General features: G+C 49.3%; 1 protein-coding gene across 2 annotated transcripts in view; it reads right to left on the reverse strand.

Moving 5' to 3' along the window:
* The window catches only part of LOC148477310 (uncharacterized), a 45,839-nt gene that overhangs the window by 15,799 nt on the left and 8,295 nt on the right, over positions 1 to 21,745 (reverse strand). For both annotated transcript variants that reach the window (XM_088456892.1, XM_088456893.1), the window contains exons 2-3: positions 5,950 to 6,112; positions 4,312 to 4,424 (exon numbers count right to left, since the gene is read on the reverse strand). In XM_088456892.1, the coding sequence (XP_088313018.1) occupies positions 4,312 to 4,424; positions 5,950 to 6,112 (276 nt within the window). The remainder of the gene's footprint in view (positions 1 to 4,311; positions 4,425 to 5,949; positions 6,113 to 21,745) is intronic.

Below are 21,745 nucleotides of genomic sequence, written 5' to 3' on the forward strand. Positions count from 1 at the left end.
TAACCAGCCGTGCCGTTGCAGTAGCGCAATGGTCAGGTCCAAGTGGCGGAGAAGGAGCTCCGGAGATCCTGCCACTAAGAGAAGGTCGTCCAAGTACGGCAACATACGGACTCCCTGCAGCCGCAGGGAAGCCGCCATGACCGCCATCACCTTGGTGAAAACACGAGGTGCTGTCGCCAGGCCAAAAGGTAGCGCCCGGAACTGAAAGTGGTCGCTGCGGATTGCAAACCTGAGGAACTGCTGATGGCGCAAAAGAATAGGGACATGCAGGTAAGCGTCCTGTATGTCCAATGACACCATGTAGTCCCCAGGTTCCAGCGCCAGAATGATGGACCGTAGAGTCTCCATCCGAAACTTCGGCACCCGCAAAGATTTATTGAGAGCTTTGAGGTTGAGAATCGGACGAAACGACCCATTGGGTTTCTGCACCAAAAAGAGATTGGAATAGAAACCCTGGCCCCTCTGGTAGAATGGAACAGGCACTATAACTCCAGCCTGGAGCATAGTGTGCAAAACCTTCCGCAGCTCCGTGGCTTTGTTCCGGTCTGATGGTAGACCCGTGGTGAAGAATCGAGCCGGGGGTCTGTGCCGGAAGGAGAGGGCATACACGTATGAGACCACCTCGAGAACCCAAGTGTCTGCCGTGGTGACCGACCAACACTGGGCGAACTGCAGTAGGCGGCCTCCCACTTTGGGATCCCCCAAAGGGAGGCCCGGACCGTCAGGCCGCAGGCTTGTCATCTGACTTAGGGGCCGGACGTCTGGTACTCCAGGCCTGCTTCCGGGGCTTGGCCGATTTCTTGGGGCCAGCCTGTCGGGGAAAGGACTGTGCCTTAGGCCTGCCCTGGGCCCTATAAGGCCGAAAGGACGGAGTACCTGAACGAGAAGGCACAGCAGCCGACAGGAGACATGCAGATTTAGCTGCCGCCAGCGTGGCTACAATCTTGTCCAGGTCCGGACCGAAGAGAACTTTCCCGTTAAAAGGCAGCGCCTCCAAACCCTTTTTGGAATCAGCGTCCGCCTTCCAGGATCGCAACCACAAGGTGCGACGAGCAGCCACAGCTGCCGAAGAAATTCGAGACGCCAGGGTACTAATATCCAAGGCCGCTCCGTTGTTATAAGTGGCCGAATCTCGGAGATTGCCGATCAATTCCGTCTGCTCAGTCGGACCGTCGGAATCGACGGACGCCTCCAACGCATCAGCCCAGCACTCCATAGCTCTGGCAACCCAGCAAATGGCCATAGCTGGCCGCGCTGCCCCCCCCCCCCCGCAAGGGAATAGACGGACTTCAGGCAGATCTCCACCTTGCGGTCCGTAGCATCCTTAAGGGAGGACATGGATGGCATGGGTAATGTGGCACTACGGACAAGGCGTGTCACATGAGAATCCACCTGTGGAAGGGATTCCCACTTGGCATAATAATTTTCCGCAAACGGATACGCCACTGCTAAACGCCTTTGAGGCTGATATCGTTTGCCTGGCTGTTTCCACGCTTCCTGTAGGTGGTCAACTAATTGTCCCGAAAGAGGAAACACTGTGGTATCTCCTTTAATATTCTTGAAAATGGCATATTTGGACTTTGATACCGGAGGCTCCTCATCTTCAATAACCAAAGCAGAACGGACTGCACAAATAAGGCCAGGTATATACACCTTAGACTTAGCGTCCGACTCTTTAGGACGGGAAGGTTCCTGGTCAGAAAGATCCAGAATCTCCCCGTCATCGGTCATCCCGTCGTCATCCTCATAAGGAGTAGACAGAGACGCCACCGGCCGCTTGTGAGGCCGCATCACAGACTCACCTTGCAACACTTCTGACAACTGCTGTACAGAGCTTGTTAACGAATTAACCCACGCAGGCTCATGAGAGACCTGAGGAGGGGAAACCGGGAGACTGTGGGGTACCATTAGTTGTCTCGGGAACCCCTGCATGGGTGACGACACCACTGACTGCTGGGACAAACCCATCTGAGTGAAGGCAGGCTGCGGAGCTAACTGGCCCACAAGGGTTGTAAAAGCTTTGGCAAAACAAGCCCAGGGCGGCTCCTGTAATGGAGCCGTGACCGTAATCGGTCGCGTCAACGAATAACACCGCCGACATAGCCCCTCCGCACTACCGTCCCCATCCGCTATAGGTACCTTGCATGTAGTACATAAAAGCTGGAGAGGAAAATCACTTTCAGACATAATGGCAAGTATGTGACCCCTCTCACTGATACTCATTAGTATAGTGTCAGACCACCCTGCAAGCACCGCACCGCAAGGGCTTTAGCAGAAAGAACAGGGACAGTTAAATGCTGACAGATAGAAAATGAAAGTACAGGCAGCAGACGCTAGCATAGGTCACATACAATGCAAGAAAATCAATTCCTGCACTATCAGCGCTGATCCTCAACTACGCAGACTCAGAGCCTGGTAGGACACAGCGCTGCATACACAGACCTTAATCCAACGGAGGAGAGGTATGCAGGGGGACCCAGACCGCGATTTACCGTCCAGCAGCGCTCACCATGCTTTCCAAAGATGGCCACCGAGGAGCAGAGAGGAGGCCAGCTGGGGGCGGAGCGCTGCCACAGGGCCAGTCGGCGTGTGCAGAGAGCTGTGTGCAGCGGGGGAGGCGCCGGCTGTGAGACAGGGAAGGCTTCCCTGGCATGCATTTAACCTCTGGGACGCCGCAGCGCTACCACTCTGCCGCGGTCCTGCAGGTTAGAACCTGGCTCCACGCTGCAGCCAGTCCCCAGGGAGCCCCCTGCCTGGGGACTCTGGACCCTGTATCAGCGGGGACCCACCGCGGGACCCCGCTGCTTACCTTGTTGTCCCCCTTGATTCCGGCCATGGTCCTGAACATCTGGGGTCACCACTAGCTGTGACCCCAGATGCCTACCAGCATCCCCGGATCAGTACCGGCGTTCTGGTACCGGCGGGGGTGTAGGGAAGACAGCATGGATGTCAGGACTGACTGTCCATGCTGTACTTCCAGATGTGCAGCCACAGCTGCATTGAAGAAACTTCAGGGGCTCTTCATAGCCCCCCTCTAACAGGTGCATCCGACTCCGGCCGGGCACCAAACTAAACTGAGATGCCTTGGCTCGGGGGCGGGGTATAGGAGGGGGACCCTAGTGCATCCTGGGAGGCTGAAACTCTATGGTGCCCGATGCCTGACGTCATCACCTATACCCAAGGTGTCCTGTGGATACCCTATGGACCCTAAAGTAGAAAAAGACTTTTGTGCAGCTTTAGACCCCTTGGTAGACATGTCTATAGTACAGACACCACACCCACAGAGAAATAGGACAGTAAGACTGCAATAACAGATTTTGCAATCACACTACACAGAGACCCTGCTGAAAGGGGCACATAGGGAGATAAACTATAATGCTTGCAGCGCTAACAGAATAGTGCTGATAACAAGAATAAAAATGCAAGTGCTGATACACAGAGTACTAGCCTGACTCCTGACACAGCTCTCTCTCCACCCTGTAGTGTGTGTAAAATGGCTACCAGCGTCCTTCTGGAAGTGCTGAGGCTGCTGGGAGGCAGGAGCAGAAGGAAAACTTAGGCTCCCCCCCCTATGGCGCTCTCAGCGCTAGCGGAGCGCACTGTGAATGCCCGCCTAAACACTTGTCCTGGCTCCTCTGCTAACCAGGGAGCCAGGGAACACTAACCTAAGCCCTGCCTGTACTGCCGGCGGCGGGCATATGCTACGGGGTCCCGCGACGTGCACTGCATGCAGCGTGTCTTTGGGTACCCCAGAGACCGATGTCTCTGTAGCAGGAGACCTCAGCGCAAACCAGCTTGCAGCAGCGTTGAGGATTTCCCCGGCAGCTTCCTCGGCGCAGACAGGCAGGGGCAGTAGGCTGCCTGTCTGTCCTCTTGCTGATAGAGATGTTATTTTCAGAGCCCTAAGGAGGCTTACGTCAGCTCCCAGGGCACATTTTTTAGACTGACTTGTGGGGGGGTATATAGGGGAGGAGATAGCTACCAGTAGTTTTTTATTTAAATGTGCCAGCTCCCGGTTAACACACTCCTATACCCCATTGTACTGAGGCTCCAGTGTCCCCTGGTGGATGAAGGAGAAATAATTAGCTACACCTGTGGATCTTTAAAATGTGTAAGTGAGTAATGAAGACACCTAAACACCTGCCAGGAGACCTGGAAAATGTGAACTGTGTGGGGACCATAGGACCGAGTTTGAGAACCACCGCTATAGAATAAATATATCCTGAGTAGTAGTAGTATATTGTTGAATATTAACATGCACTCATTGATTAGTTTATGCAGATTGTATATTGTCCGATATACGTTACTTACGTGGCGTAGAGCAGAGTTTGCAGCACAGACAGAGTGATTTGCAGCAGCAAGTGATGACTCCAACAACCAACAATAAGAAGAGTACAGCACCACTTCCAATGATAAAATATAAGCTGTTGAAGAAACACAGGATGGTTATAAAAGTGTAACTGCAGCCCCTTAACGTCTCAATTCTGCTTCTCCTGTAAATAACACTTTCTTGAAAGTGCTAGATAAGAAGACAAATGTACCGGTCTGAGATGGAAACTGGATTATGAGATCATTAAGAACAATTTACCAAATAATCGCTACTAGCATGTTTCACTGCTGGTAAAGATGCATTATAATATCTGTGTTGCAGGACTATATCTAGCTTTATTTGCAGTGTATCGCAGTACGTGTGCGCAGAACGCAACAATTGGACGATTGCGTGTGTATAAGCAACTGCGATCCTTGCTGAATCAGAGTTTGTAGCGGCAATTGCATAAACTTTTCTCTCCCAAACTCCTGCAGCATGTGAATCATGCTGGACGTTCAGGGCACTGCGACCGAATTGGGACTTTGGGCTGTATTCAATTAGTTTTGCGTCGGCAAAAAAGTTCAACCTACCCGACTTTTCGCCTACATTGCGTGTTTTGGACGCGAAAACTTATCTTGCGCGTCCCCGGAAACGGGAAGCGGCGAATGCAGAACAGGAGGAAAGTGCTGTCAGAATTAGGGAAATCAGTCTGAACCCCTCAAAAAGATGCACTAACATTGCGGATCAATGTAGAAGTGTTCCAATAGCCCTAATAAAACTATATGGGCTACTGAAGTTGTTTAAAATCCTTGTTATTAGCGTCCTTGTAAAAGTGGTGAAGAATGGCATTTAGCAGTATTTTTTGGTGAAAATAAGTAGTCTTATCAAATTTGGGGTACTTCAAAATGGGTGCTAGGATCTTTTAAAGTCTCTAAAGTGAAGTTTTAAAAAACGTGAAAAATGCACCTGTTGCATGCATCTGCAATCCTAAAAACACCTGACTTATCCTTACAGACCCCTAAGAACGCTATTTCCCTAGTTTTTATGCTTGTCCCCCACTTTGTACTTTTTCGCCCCCAAAATGAAAATACTTTTTTGGGGAGTTCTTATGTTTTTTTTCCCGTTTTTACACAGTTGTCCTTTGGGGGCTGTCCCAAGGGCTCTGAGTGGTTTTCCCACGTTTGCACCACATAATAAAAATGTTGCATTCTTTTCTCCTGCTATTCTTAGGCGAATCTTTTTCGCTACATTGCATTGACTTTCCACGTAGGCAAAAACCGTCTGGAATTGAATTTGGAGATAAGTTCCGACCATGATGAAAGCCGCGATCAGCGATACTTTTTGCGGAAAATGGCTATTCGCTTCTAAATGAATACGGCCCTAAGTTGGGATATTTAGGCTACCTGTGAACAGAAATCACAAACATCACTAGCTGCAAGAAATACATGAAATAAATCTTAATCTCTCTCTCTCTCCTCATCGGCAGGAGCATGGCCAGATAAAAGAGACTGGAACAAGAAACCATCCTCTATCCTCATAGCCTGTACATGAACATAACATACGACTGTAGAAATATGTGTTATATAGCTAGTAAAAACATGTTCACTCCACAGAAGAGGACACTCCTTAATTCAACTTACTTGTTCAAAATACATATGAATTGGCTCTGATCCAGTTTCAATCCAGGTATTATATTACAGTACCGATTTGTACAAGTTCCAGAGCAGAAGGACAGAATGCAGGTCTGAGCTTGATGAGGCTGATAGTTAGAGTCCACGTATGCTGCACAGTCATCAGCCAGCACTGAAACACAGAAAACAAATGAATATCAATAAGGTGTTTCAAACACAGATCGTCACTGTAACATAAGGATATACTGTACAGGTATGAGATTGGCCAGAATGCTTGGGAATTTGTGCTTTCCAGATAAGGTTTTCCACTGTTTGATGCACTATGACTAATATCATTCTAAAACATTTAAAAATGAGTCTGGCCTTTCCCCATACTACCCGTTTGATATTTACCAGAGCTCCTCATAGTAACGGCAGGGAGAAATATAGTGATCACATCTACCCATATTGCAAAGTCACCATACAGAAGTAATACTTTTTTCTCTTGTGTGTTCGGAACATTCTGGATAACAGGTTTACAGGCAAGAGATTATTTGACTATAAATACAAAATATATGAAGAGTGGTGCATATAGGACTTGGGAAAGTGATTTATTGTAGGATCAAATATCAATGTTTTGTTCCCCACAACCTTTTTTCAAGACAGCTGGGCACCAATATGGTATACACATCATCATAGAGGAGGAGTCATAAAATCACAGAAAACATATAATATCTGACAGTTTCTTCCACATTCACATCATTACTGGATTCTGTACCATAGTTAATAGTCACTCTAAGGCAGGGGTGGGCAATAAGCGGCCCTCCAGTTGTTGTTGAAATACAAAGCCCAGCATGACTTGCTACTGTTTTAGCATGGCCAAATAGCAAAACTGTGGAAGAGCATGCTGGGATGTATAGTTCTACAACAGCTGGGGGGCCGCTTATTGCCCACCCATACTCTAAGGCATAATGTAGACGCATTTTGCTAAAGATTTATAAAAAAAAAAAAAAAAAGTCTCCTCCTTAGCCATGCCTACAGAGACACATTTTCTGATTGCAACACTTTCCGCCAAGGGGTAAGGGGTTGTGTAAGATCAACCAAAGTACAGTAGGCCCACACAAATTGCATCCTATGCTGACCACAGGACAAACACATATACAGTGCCATGCAAAAGTATTCACCCCCTTGGCTTTTTACCTTTTTTGTTACATTACAACCTGAATTTTTGAATTTTATGTGATGTATCTGCACAAAATAGTCTAATTTGGTGAAGTGAAATGAGGAAAATATATATAGAAAATAATCTTTATAAATAAAATTCTGAAAATTGGCATGTGCATATGTAATCACCCCTTTGCTATGAAGCCTCTCAAAAAGTTCTGGTGCAACCAATTACCTTCAGAAGTCACATAATTAGCGAAATGAAGTTCACCTGTGTGAAATCTAAGTGTCACATGATCTGTCAGTATAAACACACTTTTTCTGAAAGGCCCCAGAGGTTGCAACACCACTAATCAAGAGGCATCACACCTTGAAGACCAAGGAGTTCTACAAACAAGTCAGGGACAAAGTTGTTGAGAAGTACAATTCTGGGTTGGGTTATAAAAAAAATATGAGATATGGTAAGAACTTACCCTTGTTATCTCTATTTCTACGAAGTCCATAGGGTTCCACAGGATACCTTGGGGTATAGGTGTGACGTCAGTGGCAGGGCACCAAAGAGTTAAGCTTTCAGCCTCCCAGGATGCACTAGGTCCCCCTCCTATACCCCGCCCCCGGGCCAAGGCACCTCAGTTAGTTACCAAGCCATAGGCCGGAGGAGGAGAAGGAAGAGAGAGAACAAAGATCTGGACACATACAAGAATCACATTCTCACCAGAGGGAGACGGAAAACCGGTGACCAGAGCAAAGCCCATCTGCAGCACAGGTGCGACAGGGCGGGAGTCCTGTGGAACCCTATGGACTTCCTAGAAATAGAGATAACAAGGGTAAGTTCTTACCATATCTCATATTTTCTACTTCAGGGTCCATAGGGTATCCACAGGATACCTTGGGGATGTCCCAAAGCAGTATCCTTTAAGGGTGGGGACGCTCCTGTGCAGAAAGGAGAATCCGCCGCCCGAAGGAAGCATCCTGAGAGGCGAAGGTGTCAAACCTGTAATACCTCACGAAGGTATGGACAGAAGACCACGTAGCAGCCTTGCAGATCTGAACTGCCGAGGCACCACGTCGAGCTGCCCACGAAGGACCCACAGACCTAGTGGAATGAGCCTTCAGAGAAGGAGGGACCGGTAGGCCTTCATGAAGATAAGCTTCAGAAATAGCCATACGGATCCAGGCTGCCAAAGTTTGCTTTGAAGCAGGCCAACCCTTTTTACGGAAGCCAAAGAGGACAAACAAAGCGTCCGACTTCCTAAACGAAGAAGTGCGGTCAACATAAGTCCTTAAGGCCCGCACAACATCCAAAGAGGCCTCACCCACGGAAAGACCCGGTGAGTTAAAGGCCGGAACAACTATTTCCTCGTTAATATGAAACTGGGAAACAACTTTGGGAAGAAACTCGGGCCGAGTGCGGAGCACTGCCCTGTTCCCATAAAAAACCAAGAAAGGGGGTCTACAAGAAAGAGCCCCTAACTCAGAAACACGTCTGGCCGAAGCAATGGCCAGAAGGAAAACAGTCTTAGCTGTTAGCCATTTAAGATCCACTGAGCCCAGTGGTTCAAACGGCGGTCCTTGGAGAGCCCTCAGGACCACAGCCAAATCCCAAGGCGCCACAGGTGGAACAAAGGGCGGCTGAATGCGGAGAACACCCTGCATAAAGGTGCGCACATCCGGGATTGTAGCAATCCTACGGTGAAACCAGACAGATAGGGCCGAAACCTGTACCTTCAAAGAAGCAAGGCGAAGCCCATGATCTAGTCCCGCTTGCAGGAAGGCGAGAATCCGAGACAGACGAAACTCCCGCGGTGCATAACCTCTCGGTCGACACCACTGGAAGAACGTATGCCACACGCGATGGTATATCCTCGCGGAAGACTGTTTCCGAGCTCGCAACATGGTACGCACCACAGAGCTGGAAAACCCCCGGGACCTCAGCATGGCCGTCTCAACAGCCACGCCGTCAAAGACAGCCGAGTCAGGTCCGGGTGAAGGCAAGGACCCTGAGACAGAAGGTCCGGTCGTAGCGGCAACCGCAGAGGAATGTCCACGGACAGACCCTGAAGGTCTGAGAACCAGTGCCGTCTGGGCCACGCGGGAGCTATCAACAGGAGCGTCCCTCCTTCCTGTTTGAATTTCCGGATTACCCGTGGAAGAAGGGAGACCGGAGGGAACAGGTATGCGAACCGGAACGTCCACCGGACGGACAGAGCATCCACCAGAGACGCCCCTTCGTCTCTTGTGCGAGACCCGTACACCGGCAACTTGTTGTTGTGCCGGGACGCCATGAGGTCGATTTCTGGAAGACCCCACCTGTCCACCAGTAGTTGAAAAACGTCCGGGTGCAGGGACCATTCCCCCGGATGAACGTCCTGGCGACTTAGAAAGTCCGCCTCCCAATTGAGCACTCCCGGGATGAAGACCGCTGATATGGCCGGAAGATTGCGCTCCGCCCAAACCAGGATCCGAGAGACCTCTACGAGAGCCGCCCGACTGCGAGTTCCTCCTTGCCTGTTTATGTAGGCCACGGTGGTAGCGTTGTCCGACTGGACCTGCACCGGGCGACCCTGGAGAAACCGCTGTGCCTGCTGGAGAGCATTGAAGACCGCACGGAGTTCCAAGATATTTATTGGAAGCTCCGCTTCTGTCGGCGTCCACCTGCCCTGGAACAAGTGTGGACCCGAAACTGCTCCCCAGCCCCGAAGACTGGCGTCCGTTGTCAACAGGACCCAATTTGGAACCCAGAACGGACGTCCCTTGTTGAGGTGGGTCGTCTGTAACCACCACGTAAGGGACAGGCGAACCTCCTGGGTGAGCACAATCGTCTGGGACTTCAGAGACTGAGTCAGCCCGTTCCACTTGGACAGGATCAGGAGCTGCAGAGATCTGGAGTGAAACTGGGCGTATTCCACCATGTCGAACACCGACACCATGGAGCCCAGTAACCTCATCGCCGAGTGTAAGGACACCCGGCGGCTGTGCAGACAACTGCGCACCCTTGACTGTAAAGCAGAGATCTTGTCCTCCGTCACGAAGATCCTTTGCTGTCCCGAGTCCAATAAGGCTCCAAGATGCAGAATCCTCCGAGACGGGATTAGAGTGGACTTCTGCCAGTTGATTAGCCAGCCGTGCCGTTGCAGCAGTGCAATGGTCAGGTCCAAGTGGCGTAACAGGAGCTCTGGAGATCCTGCCACCAATAACAGGTCGTCCAAATATGGCAACATGCGGACTCCCTGCAGCCGCAGAGAAGCCGCCATGACCGCCATCACCTTGGTGAAAACACGTGGTGCTGTTGCCAGGCCAAAAGGTAACGCCCGAAACTGGAAGTGGTCGCTGCTGATTGCGAACCTGAGGAACTGTTGATGGCGCCAAAGAATAGGGACATGCAGGTAAGCGTCCTGTATGTCCAATGACACCAAGTAGTCCCCAGGTTCCAGCGCCAGAATGATGGACCGTAGGGTCTCCATCCGAAACTTCGGGACCCGCAAAGACTTGTTGAGTGCTTTGAGGTTGAGAATCGGACGATATGACCCATTGGGTTTCTGTACCAAAAATAGATTTGAATAGAAACCCTGGCCCCTCTGGGAGAATGGAACCGCCACTATAACTCCAGCCTGGAGCATAGTGTGCAATACCTTCCGCAGCTCCGTAGCCTTGTTCCGGTCTGATGGGAGACCCGTGGTGAAGAAGCGAGCCGGGGGTCTGTGCCGGAAGGAGAGGGCGTATCCGTGAGAAACCACCTCCAGAACCCAAGTGTCTGTCGTAGTGGTCGACCAACACTGGGCGAACTGTAGCAGGCGGCCTCCCCCCCTGGGATCCCCCAAAGGGAGGCCCGGACCGTCAGGCCGCAGGCTTGTCATCTGGCTTGGGGGCCGGACGTCTGGTACTCCATGCCTGCTTCCGGGGCTTGACCGATTTCTTAGGGCCAGCCTGTCGAGGAAACGACTGTGGTTTGGGCCTGCCCTGGGCCCTAGATGACCGAAAGGACGATGGTCCCGAACCAGAAGGAGCAGCGGCCGACGGGAGACAGGCAGATTTGGCTGCCGCCAGCGTGGCCACAATCTTATCCAGATCCGGACCGAAGAGAACTTCTCCGGTAAACGGCAACGCTTCCAGACCTTTCTTGGAATCTGCGTCCGCCTTCCAGGATCGCAGCCACAAGGTGTGACGAGCAGCTACCGCTGCTGAAGAAATTCTAGACACCAGAGTACTAATGTCTAGAGCCGCCTCGTTGATGTAGGTGGCCGAATCACGGAGATTGCCAATCAACTCCGCCTGATCGGCCGGACAGTCGGATTCAAAAGAAGCCTCTAATGAATCCGCCCAGCGCTCCATCGCTCTGGCAACCCAGCAAATGGCCATAGCCGGCCGTGCTGCCCCCCCTGCAAGGGAATAAGCGGACTTCAGGCAGATTTCTACCTTGCGGTCCGTAGCATCCTTAAGGGAGGACATGGATGGCATCGGCAATGTGGCACTACGGACAAGACGGGTCACGTGAGAATCCACCTGTGGAGGGGATTCCCACTTCGCAAAATAATTATCCGCGAACGGATAAGCCACCGCCAGGCGTCTCTGCGGCTGGTATCTTTTGCCAGGTTGTTTCCACGCCTCCTCTAAATGGTCCACCAACTGACCCGAAAGAGGAAAGACTGTGGCATCGCCCTTCACATCTTTGAAAAAGGCATACTTAGATTTAGCCGCTGGGGGAACTTCGTCCTCAATCACCAAGGCTGTGCGGACCGCCCGAATAAGTCCAGGAATATATACTTTGGACTTAGCATCAGCGTCCTTAGTATGGAGAGGTTCCTGATCGTAAGGATCTAGAATCTCCCCATCATCAGACGTCCCTTCGTCATCCTCATAAGGAGCGGACAGAGACGCCACCGGCCTTTTATGAGACCGCATCACAGACTCCCCTTGCAACACATCCGACAAGTGCTGTACAGAACTCGTCAGGGAGTTAACCCACGCTGGCTCCTGAGAACCCGGGAGCGGGGAAATAGGGAGACTGTGGGGTACCACCAATTGTCGTGGGAACCCCTGCATGGGTGACGACACCACAGACTGCTGGGACAAAACCATCGGAGTAAACGCGGGCTGCGGAGCTAACTGGCCCACTAAAGCTGTTAACGCCTGAGCGAAACAAGCCCAGGGCGGCTCCTGTACCGGTGCTGTAACCGTAATAGGCCGCGCCATGGACAAACACTGCCGGCAAAGGCCCTCCGCGCTACCCTCCCCCTCCGCTAACGGTACTTTGCACGTGGTACACTGTAGCCGGAGGGGAAAATCACTTTCAGACATGATGGCACCACGTATGTGACCTCTCTCACCAATTAAGTATTAAATAGGCGAGAGACCACCCTGCAGCACCGCACCGCAAGGGCTTTAGCAGAAAGAACAGGGACAGTAATAAAGCTGACAGTTTAGATGAAGAAAAGATTACAGGCAGCAGCGCTAGCACAGTCACATACAATGCAGAGAAATAACAATTCCTGCACTAACAGCGCTGATCACTCAACTACACAGACACAGGGCCTGGTAGGACACAGCGCTGCATACACAGACCTGACCACAGCGGAGGAGAGGTATGCGGGGGGACCCAGACCACGATGCTTCCGTCCAGCGCTTCCAGCAGCGTTCACCATGCGTTCTGGAGAAGATGGCCGCCGAGGAGCAGAGAGGAGGCTGGCCTGGGGGAGGAGCGCTGCCACAGGACCAGTCGGCAGCATGCAGAGAGGGCTGTGTGCAGCGGGGGAGGCGCCGGCTGTGAGACAGGGAAGGCGCGCTCCCCTGGCATGCATTTAACCCCTGGGACGCCGCAGCGCTACCGCTCTGCTGCGGTCCGCTGTCCCAGGGGGTAGTGGAAGCGCAGGTTGGTCGCCTGGCTCCACGCTGCAGCCAGTCCCCAGGGAGCCCCCTGCCTGGGGACTTAGGACCATGTGATCAGCGGGGACCCACCGCGGGACCCCGCTGCTTACCTCTGTCCCCCTTGAATCCGGCCATGGTCCGGAGCATCTGGGGTCACCGCTAGCTGTGACCCCAGACGCCCACCAGCATCCCCGGATCAGTACCGGCGTTCTGGTACCGGCGGGGTGTAGGGAAGACAGCATGGACGTCAGGACTGACTGTCCATGCTGTACATCCAGTTGTGCAGCCACAGCTGCATGAAGAATAAGCTTCAGGGGCTCTTCTAGCCCCCACTCCAACAGGTGCACCCGACTCCGGCCGGGCACCAAACTAAACTGAGGTGCCTTGGCCCGGGGGCGGGGTATAGGAGGGGGACCTAGTGCATCCTGGGAGGCTGAAAGCTTAACTCTTTGGTGCCCTGCGACTGACGTCACACCTATACCCCAAGGTATCCTGTGGATACCCTATGGACCCTGAAGTAGAAATATCCAAATATTTCATGATCCCCCGGAGCACCTGCAAATCCATCATCATCATCAAATGGATAGAACATGGTACCACAACAAACCTGCCAAGAGAGGGCCACCCACCAAAACTCACAGACCGGGCAAGGAGAACATTAATCAGAGAGGCAGCACAGAGACCAAAGGTAACCCTGAAGGAGCTGCAGAGTTCCACAGCAGAGACTGGTGTTTCTGTGCATGTGACCACAATAAGCCGTACACGCCATAGAGCTGGGCTTTATGGAAGAGTGGCCAGAAAAAAGCCATTACTTAGTGATAAAAATAAGAAGACACGATTTGAGTTTGCCAGAAGGTATGTGGGCGACTCCCCAAATGTATGGAGGAAGATGAGACTAAAATTTTACTTTTCGGCCACCATAGAAAACGCTATGTCTGGCGCAAACCCAACACATCCCATCACCCCAAGAACACCATCCCCACAGTGAAACATAGTGGTGGCAGCATCATCATCCTGTGGGGATGTTTTTCAGCAGGAGGGACTGGGAAACTGATTTGAGTCGAGGGAAAGATGGATGGTGCTAAATACAGGGATATTCTTGAGCAAAACCTGTTTCAGTCTGCCTGTGATTTGAGACTGGGACGGAGGTTCACCTTCCAGCAGGACAATGACCCGAAGCATACTGCTAAAGCAACGCTCGAGTGGTTTAAGGGGAAACATTTAAAGTGTTTGAATGGCCTCGTCAAATCCCAGATCTCAATCTAATTGAGAATCTGTGGTCAGACTTGAAGATTGCTGTTCACAAGTGGAAACCATCCAACATGAAGGAGCTGGAGCAGTTTTGTCTTGAGAAATAGGCAAAAATCCCAGGGGCAAGATGTGGCAAGCTCATAGAGACTTATCCAAAGCGACTTGCAGCTGTAATTGCCGCAAAAAGGTGGCTCAACAAAATAATGACTTTAGCGGGGTGAATAGTTATGCATGCTGAAGTTTTCTGTTATGTTGTCCTAAATGTTGTTTGATTCACAATATAAAAAAAACACAACTTCACAGTTGTAGGCATGTTCGGTGAATTAAATGATGCACACCTTCAAACAATCCATTTTAATTCCAGGTTGTGAGGTAACAAAACATGAAAAATGCAAAGGGGGGGTGAATACTATTGCAAGGCACTGTATGTACCTGCTTAGAGCAGGGCTTTACAAATCCCAGGGGCCAGGTCGCCATGGCTACCAGATTTTGCTGCCTGGCTACCGGGAGGAGGCAGATCCTCATGAGCCTATAGTATTGCGGCGTTCCTTTCATGCACCGGAGGAGTGCATGTGCTGAGTGTCGTTTGCGGTGACTGCTGTGCCTGTGTCCGTCCCATCCTGCGCTGACTCCTCCTGTCTATCCCATCCTGCGCTGACTCCTCCTGTCCATCCCATCCTGCACTGACTACTCCTCTCCATCCTGGCCTGCTCTGACCCATGCGGTCTGTCTCAGTCTACTCTGATTCTCCTGTACATCCCGGCTATCTACTGTCCCCAATCTTGGGCTGCATAGAGCTCCCCAGTAATAGGATCTATGCATGGCCAGGGATTGTGGAGCGACTTCAGAGGGATAGTGGTGTGAGCACGAGGGGAGGGGGGTTCTGTTGTACTTTCTGGCACCATTGTTTTATATGAAATGTGGTGCATTATTACTGGAGGGTGGGAGTGGAGCAGGGGAGCTGTGCAGAGCAGTGATGGGGTCTCCGTGTTACTATATCCATTCAACTGCGACCATTTTGTGGACTAGTATATGTGTATAACAGTTGCATAACACACAGAGCTGTGCTCCTCAATCACTCCTGTAATTTTTTTGGGGGGACAGTGATCTGGCTCCTACACTTTCATCCTGGCTCTTAGATTTTAGAAAAATTTGTCAAGCCCTGGCTTAGAGGATAATAACTTTCTGGTGCTTGACACCTGGTGCAAAATACAAACTGGAGACGCCCTCCGCACATGTGATATCATGACGTCACATAAGTGGAGGCCAGGAGAAGGAAGCCAGGTGGCAGGCTTATCTCCATGCAGCAGGGTGCCTTCCCAGGTGTCACTGGGGCAGTAATAGCGCCATCCCTCTGCTTTGCGCCTAGGGCTGTGTCATTGGTCACAAACCCGTCATTACAGCGCTGCTCTCTTTTGTGGAGACATGGACATGCTATGTTATATAACAACTTATTCACAGCTTCTGTGACTGATGACTTTCTGCAGCTCACAGCATTGCTAATAACTCTGACATTTTGAATTCATTCTATAGCAATAATAGATATCTAAATAATTATTTTAAAAGCACAATGTAAAAATACTAAAAATGAAATAGTATCACACAACCCCCCTTCCCCCAATGCACTTGCTTAATTGACATGATTTACCCAGTAAGGGGCTAATGTGAGGGATGTAGCAAAATCTTCACTTTATGTCAGGTACCAGTCACAGACACTTATGACCCCCTTGTGCCCATGTTATAAACCACCAGTTACTATACATTTCTTATTAGGCATTACTTAAACTGCAAAAACCTCTTGCAAAATAAACTACTTCCCGTGTTATGTGCGCATAAACACCCAGAACATAAAATTGGTTAACCACTTTCCTTGCGTGGTCGTAGCCAGGATGAGCTGTGCCTGACAGTTATCTGAAGCGACCGTGTCAGAGAAGCTACAGGCGGCTGCTGTAAGCTGATCTTCCAGCAGCCGCCGGGCTTAGCCCATCCAGCTTGCCCCTCGGTTGCTGCGGCAACTTCTCCTCAGCCTCCTCCTGCCAGCCAGGCTACAGGAGGGGTGCGATCCTAAAACCACCCGTGGCTGCAGGAAATCAATTTTCCTGCAGCCTGAGCTCTAAGAGCTCAGTGCAGCAGCGGACGGCTCCCCCACGGCCACTCAGACTGATCGATAGCCAATCCTAATAGGATCGCCCAGAGTCTGCACTAGGCCCCACGCTACAGCACAACCGCGCCTCCTCCCAGGCAGCACAGCAACTTCTGAGATGGGCGACCCTTACGAGCGCGGCCACTGACTGCTGGTAACTGCTCTTCCTGCAGAGCAAGAGAAACTTGTGTGAACACACACACACACACACACACTAATAGACATGTATATACAGATGTGTCCTCATACATCTATCCACCGTTGACAAGTCGCGTTACACAGATCTCGTGAGCCCTGTGCGACTCGGTAATGCAGAGCGTCTTTTCATGCAACTTTTTCCCTTACAATGAGTCTTATTTGCAGTTGCACAGCGAATAGGGCACATAAGCAGCTACTGCTGATTAAAATTATATGGGGCATTCCTATATTCTGTGCGTAACTGCTGGGATATCTGCATCCAAAATGCTACGTTACAGTGTCGGTGTTGTGACACTGTAATGTAGCATTTTGCATGCAGATACACCCACTGTCGCCAGTATTGGGAAGGTGTGCTGGTTCCTGTAGTGCTATTTGGGGGTCCTGGGGGTAGCTTCAGATGAGTTGGCTCTCAACGTAAATATATCTATGTATGTGCTGTTATCATGTGGCACTACAGTGTGCAATTATATGACCCAGAATGGGTGGTATTATCATGTAACGTTAGTGACGCCGGTACAGAGAAGCCTTGACGTAGCCCGGTGATTAACCATGTATTTGCAAATATATGCAACAAAGATCTATGAATTTCTATTATCGTATAGTATTCAAGTCTTTTTACAGTGTGGAAATTTTTTTTTCTTATTTTTCTAGCTTAGAGTAAACCCCTCCCTGTAGAAGAAAGTATAACACAGCGCTATGATTTAAACAGATAATAATAAAAGTTTACAAGCGATATTCTAAAAATCAGTTACATTTAATTAAACATAAAAACAGTCATTCATGTGGCTTAAAAAGACAGGAGCAATTAGCATGGAACAACTATATTCACTACAGTTACGGACAGATCAAGAACAGTTCTAGCACATAATTAGAGCATACAATTCAATAATAATACCAGCACAGAGGGAAATGTCTATTTAAGCCGGAGTTATGCCCTTCAAAATCAGAGGTCTCCTATAAAGCTTAAGTCGTCACATGCAGTGTCCCAATGATCAGCGGCTGTAGATCGTACTGAGCGTTGAGCTGGTTAACATATGATGTGAAAGTAGCATGCATCTTACATGTGTTATACTTTCTTTCATGCTAGTCTCTTTTTTTAGATTCTAATAGGAGGTTTGACATTCCTCCTTCACAGCTGTACCAATTAACTAAGCATTATTTAAGCGCCTATTTGAGAGTTGTTTCTTCCTAAACCCCTCCCTTTACATGCACATATGAAAAACTATTAGGTTGGTCATGAGCAACGACAATTTTGTTTTACCTTTCACATAACTATAGAAGCTGAATTCATTCTGCGCAGTGTACACTATGCATTTATTTCTTCCTACATAACAGAACATATATAGGGGGAGATGTATGATGCTCAGAAGCGATATCAGCACACGTTATGTGTGCCGATACAGCTTCTCCCCGATGTATCATCGGGGTTTGGGCCCCTGTCATTATTGGCACTATCTACAAGATAGCAGCGCCGTTAGCCTGGGCCATGTATGAACGGTGAGATCGCCTGACCGTTTGGCCCGCTGTAGTTGTCGCTATCGACAGCTACAGCCTGGCGCTGCCCTATCCGCACAGCAGGGATAGCGCTGCCACAGCTGCGGCGGCTGAAGGCTCCAGGCTGCGCGCGGGGATCTCGAGATACTTGCAAGAACCCGCGCATGCTCAGTGGAGCCGGCTGGGACTGACACAGCGCATCAGCACTAGGCTGATGCGCTGGGGTCACTCGCGGGTAGCGCCGCAGGGGGAGTTAACGCTCCCCCTCTCCGGTCGATGAGATGTTCATACATCTCATCAGTAGTGCTTCCTGCTTCGCCTCTAATGCTAAAACATGTGCGAAATAATTTCTGGCACATGGTACTAAACATAGAGTTTGTGGTCAACTGGCTGTGCTTCTGCATAACAGAATTACAACAGACGATGGAAAAGACTAAGCTGTGTGGTATGGTGCTTTTATGAAAAAGTGGTTGATCCAAGTTATTAACAGTACCCTACTCATTACGCCTGCTTCCCCTTGTCATCTATAAAGTATAAACACAAGCTGCCAACAACCGCAGGGGGGTTTAACCGTTAAAAGAAAAATCTTGTAAACATGCACTAATAATACCTACACCTTATTAGTGCTGTACCCTCCCCAGATCCCAGGGGGCTTTTCTGCACAGCTCCTAATACTAAAATACTGATTCTGTGGGGTTTTTTATCCTGTGGAATGGGGGTGTGAACAGGGACACCAATGAAAAGCTGTAATCACAACAATTATGGATTTGATGCTTCCAAATACACACAATTTACACTTCCTTCTCAAAACGTGGAGTCAGGTTCTAACATTTGTGTGCACATGTTTTGTTTCAGGCCTCTGGATGATCCCAGAATAGAGTCATTCTGGCATTATGGTGCCGTCACTGAGCTGCTTACACCCTAAACTTGTATGGCACAAATGTTTGACTATAGTAGAGTGAAGGCTCACTCCATAAGAGGGTCCAATACCCCACTGGGAAAAACAGCATAATTATTTACATATTTCATCCTTAAAAATAAATTTTCAACAAACCCATTTTTAAGCAGGTGACAGTGCCAATTTGGCACACCCTTGATATAATAGTGTCTATACAAATTACTTTCCTGGCCAAAAAACATGGTTGTGGCAGTTTTGGTGGCATGGCATATACCGTTTATTGTTGATAAAGTTGAAAAAGATTCTAAATTGCGTTATCTTTTTTTGTACATGGGTACTTACAAGGAAAATTTTATATATTTGCACATCTATACTATTTATCAATCTTTTTTTTTTTTTCCCTAAAATAATGTGAAAATGGGTGTCTTCACACCCATTTCACATTATTTTAGTATCACCTAAATGTATTACTGGGCAATTGGAGTAGTTTTCGTAAAAAACTACTCCAAGCTCTTAAATTTGCATTCTTTTAGTAAGTAGTTAGCATTCCCATACTTGTAATGGGAAATGTGATATGTTTCAGATTTACTAAAAGAAATTGTAATACACAGTCCCACTCTAAGGGTATTTTTGCGCGCGAAAAATACCCTGAGAAGTGCGGGGAGGGGATTTGCAGGGACAGAGCTTTCTAGCTAGCTCTGGCCCTGATTCAGAGCCGGACACTCTGACAGAGTGCTCGCTCTGAATCAGGGCCGGCCTTCTTGGTTTTTAGAGCGGCCCCCTGGCCGCTTGCATAGCTGTGGGTGACCACCCACAGCTATAGCAAGCGGCCTGGAAGATGGTCGCGATGGTCAAGACCATCACAACCATGGGGCTTGCGACCCTTGTGGTAGGGTCTCGTTGACGCAAGCCCCAGAGAGATTTCGGCTCAAACAGAGCCAAAATCTCTCCCACTGACATCCGTGATGTCAGTGGGACCGGCCCCAGACGGTAGGCATTCACATGGGAACGCCTCCGTCTGGGCAGCCACGCCCCCGGCCCGCCCACCAAAGGGGGCGTGCTGTCACTCAACATAGACAGCACGCCCCCTTTGGTACGAGACCCGGAGCGACGGTGTGCCCGTCGCTATCCGGGTCTCGCGCATGGGTAAGACGGAGCCGGCTCCGTCATGCGCATGCGCACTGGGCCACCATCATAGCGCTCGCGAGCGGGTCTGAATCAAGCCCTCTGTTCCTGCATGCGATATTTGCTACATCCTTGCGATGTATTCAAATATCGCATTGTGAATTTGGGTGAATTTAACACATCCCATCCAATCTGAGATTCCAATCTGAGATGCAGATTGTAATTAATTTCCCCTTGAATGCTGATCTGTATGAAGTGTTAAATCATGCATACAAGGGATTAGCTAAATTCAGAACTATTACATATATAGCAGAGGATAATGTTAATGTTCCTCTGGAGTTCAGAGTACATGATTTAATATTTATTTATTTATATAGTGCCAGCATTTTCAATAGCACCTAGGAGCAAACAGTAATACAAGACTATTAACAAACAAACACGACAATGGCTTTAAAATGGTCCTGTATTCAGATTACGAGATATTTACATAACAGTAGGAAGATTACCTTGGAAATATTTAAAGTGTTATTTGTTTAACTTCTCAAAAGAGAGAAAACAGGTTCCTGTGGTTTCTGCAGGACCTAAGCACATGAATGTGCAACCTGCAGAGTTGTTCAGGGTTGTGAATGGTCCTGTGCAGCCAATGAGACTATTTCTAGGAGCAAGATGTATCAAAGTGTAAAATTAGTTAAAACCTCTACTTTTGGAGATTTACAGCAATGCATATGGATCACAGATATCTGCGAACACTCGACACTGCAAGCCACATAGAATTCTATGGGGCAGCAATGTACTCATATGCAATAAACAACAGCTATAGATAGCATAAGGACTTCTGGGTCATAAACTGGAAGTAAATTCTTATCCAGGACAGCTCTATGGGCCCAATTTAACAACAAAGCTTAATACCAGTGTAATTTTTCGTTTAGTATCGCAGTGATACAAACAAAAATGCCACTGGTATTCATCAATAATTACCACTACAGCGAGGTCCAGCGAAGTACTCCTCGTCGGTGAGGTCCTCCGCTCACCTGCTGGCAGCCAGCGATGGGCTTCTATGTAATGCGCATGTGCGACAGTCCGTCCGAGCATGTGCATTGCACTTTCACCCGGCGGGGACCCAGCAGTGTCTGGAAGGCTTTGCTGAAGCCGAAAGGGAGCGCCGGGTCCCCATTGCCGGCATTATCGCTCTCGTCATCTTTAGATGAGGTGACAAACATCGGTAATCTTAGATTACAGCTTTTGTTGTCTAAAGAAAGGGGTTATACATCAATGATAATGGGGCCCTATATTGGAAGAGATATACCGACAGGTAAATATTCACACATACCGGAGTTCTAAAAACGACAGTATAGATGCGAACAGGGGCAGGGTGTATTGCAATGTATTTGCAATACATTATACATCCCACACTAGGGGCAGGATGTACTAAGCATCGCATTAGCGATGCGGTACATCCAGCCTGTCTTTGGGTACATACCGTGGTTGATTACCTCTGTACAGTGTATATACTGTCCGGCAGTCAAGCTCCGAAAATATAATATTTTCGGAGCTTGATGAATTTAGGTTCCCATACTGGTGTATGGGGACTGTGGACCACATCGGGAGAGACAGGTCAATAGGAGATATCTGTGATATCGCCTGCGTTACCTGGATGGGCCCAAAACCCCAAAACTTAGGGATCTATT

The sequence above is a fragment of the Taudactylus pleione genome, unplaced genomic scaffold (genome assembly GCF_031769625.1).
Source record: "Taudactylus pleione unplaced genomic scaffold, aTauple2 ptg000726l, whole genome shotgun sequence".
Lineage (NCBI taxonomy): Eukaryota > Metazoa > Chordata > Amphibia > Anura > Myobatrachidae > Taudactylus > Taudactylus pleione.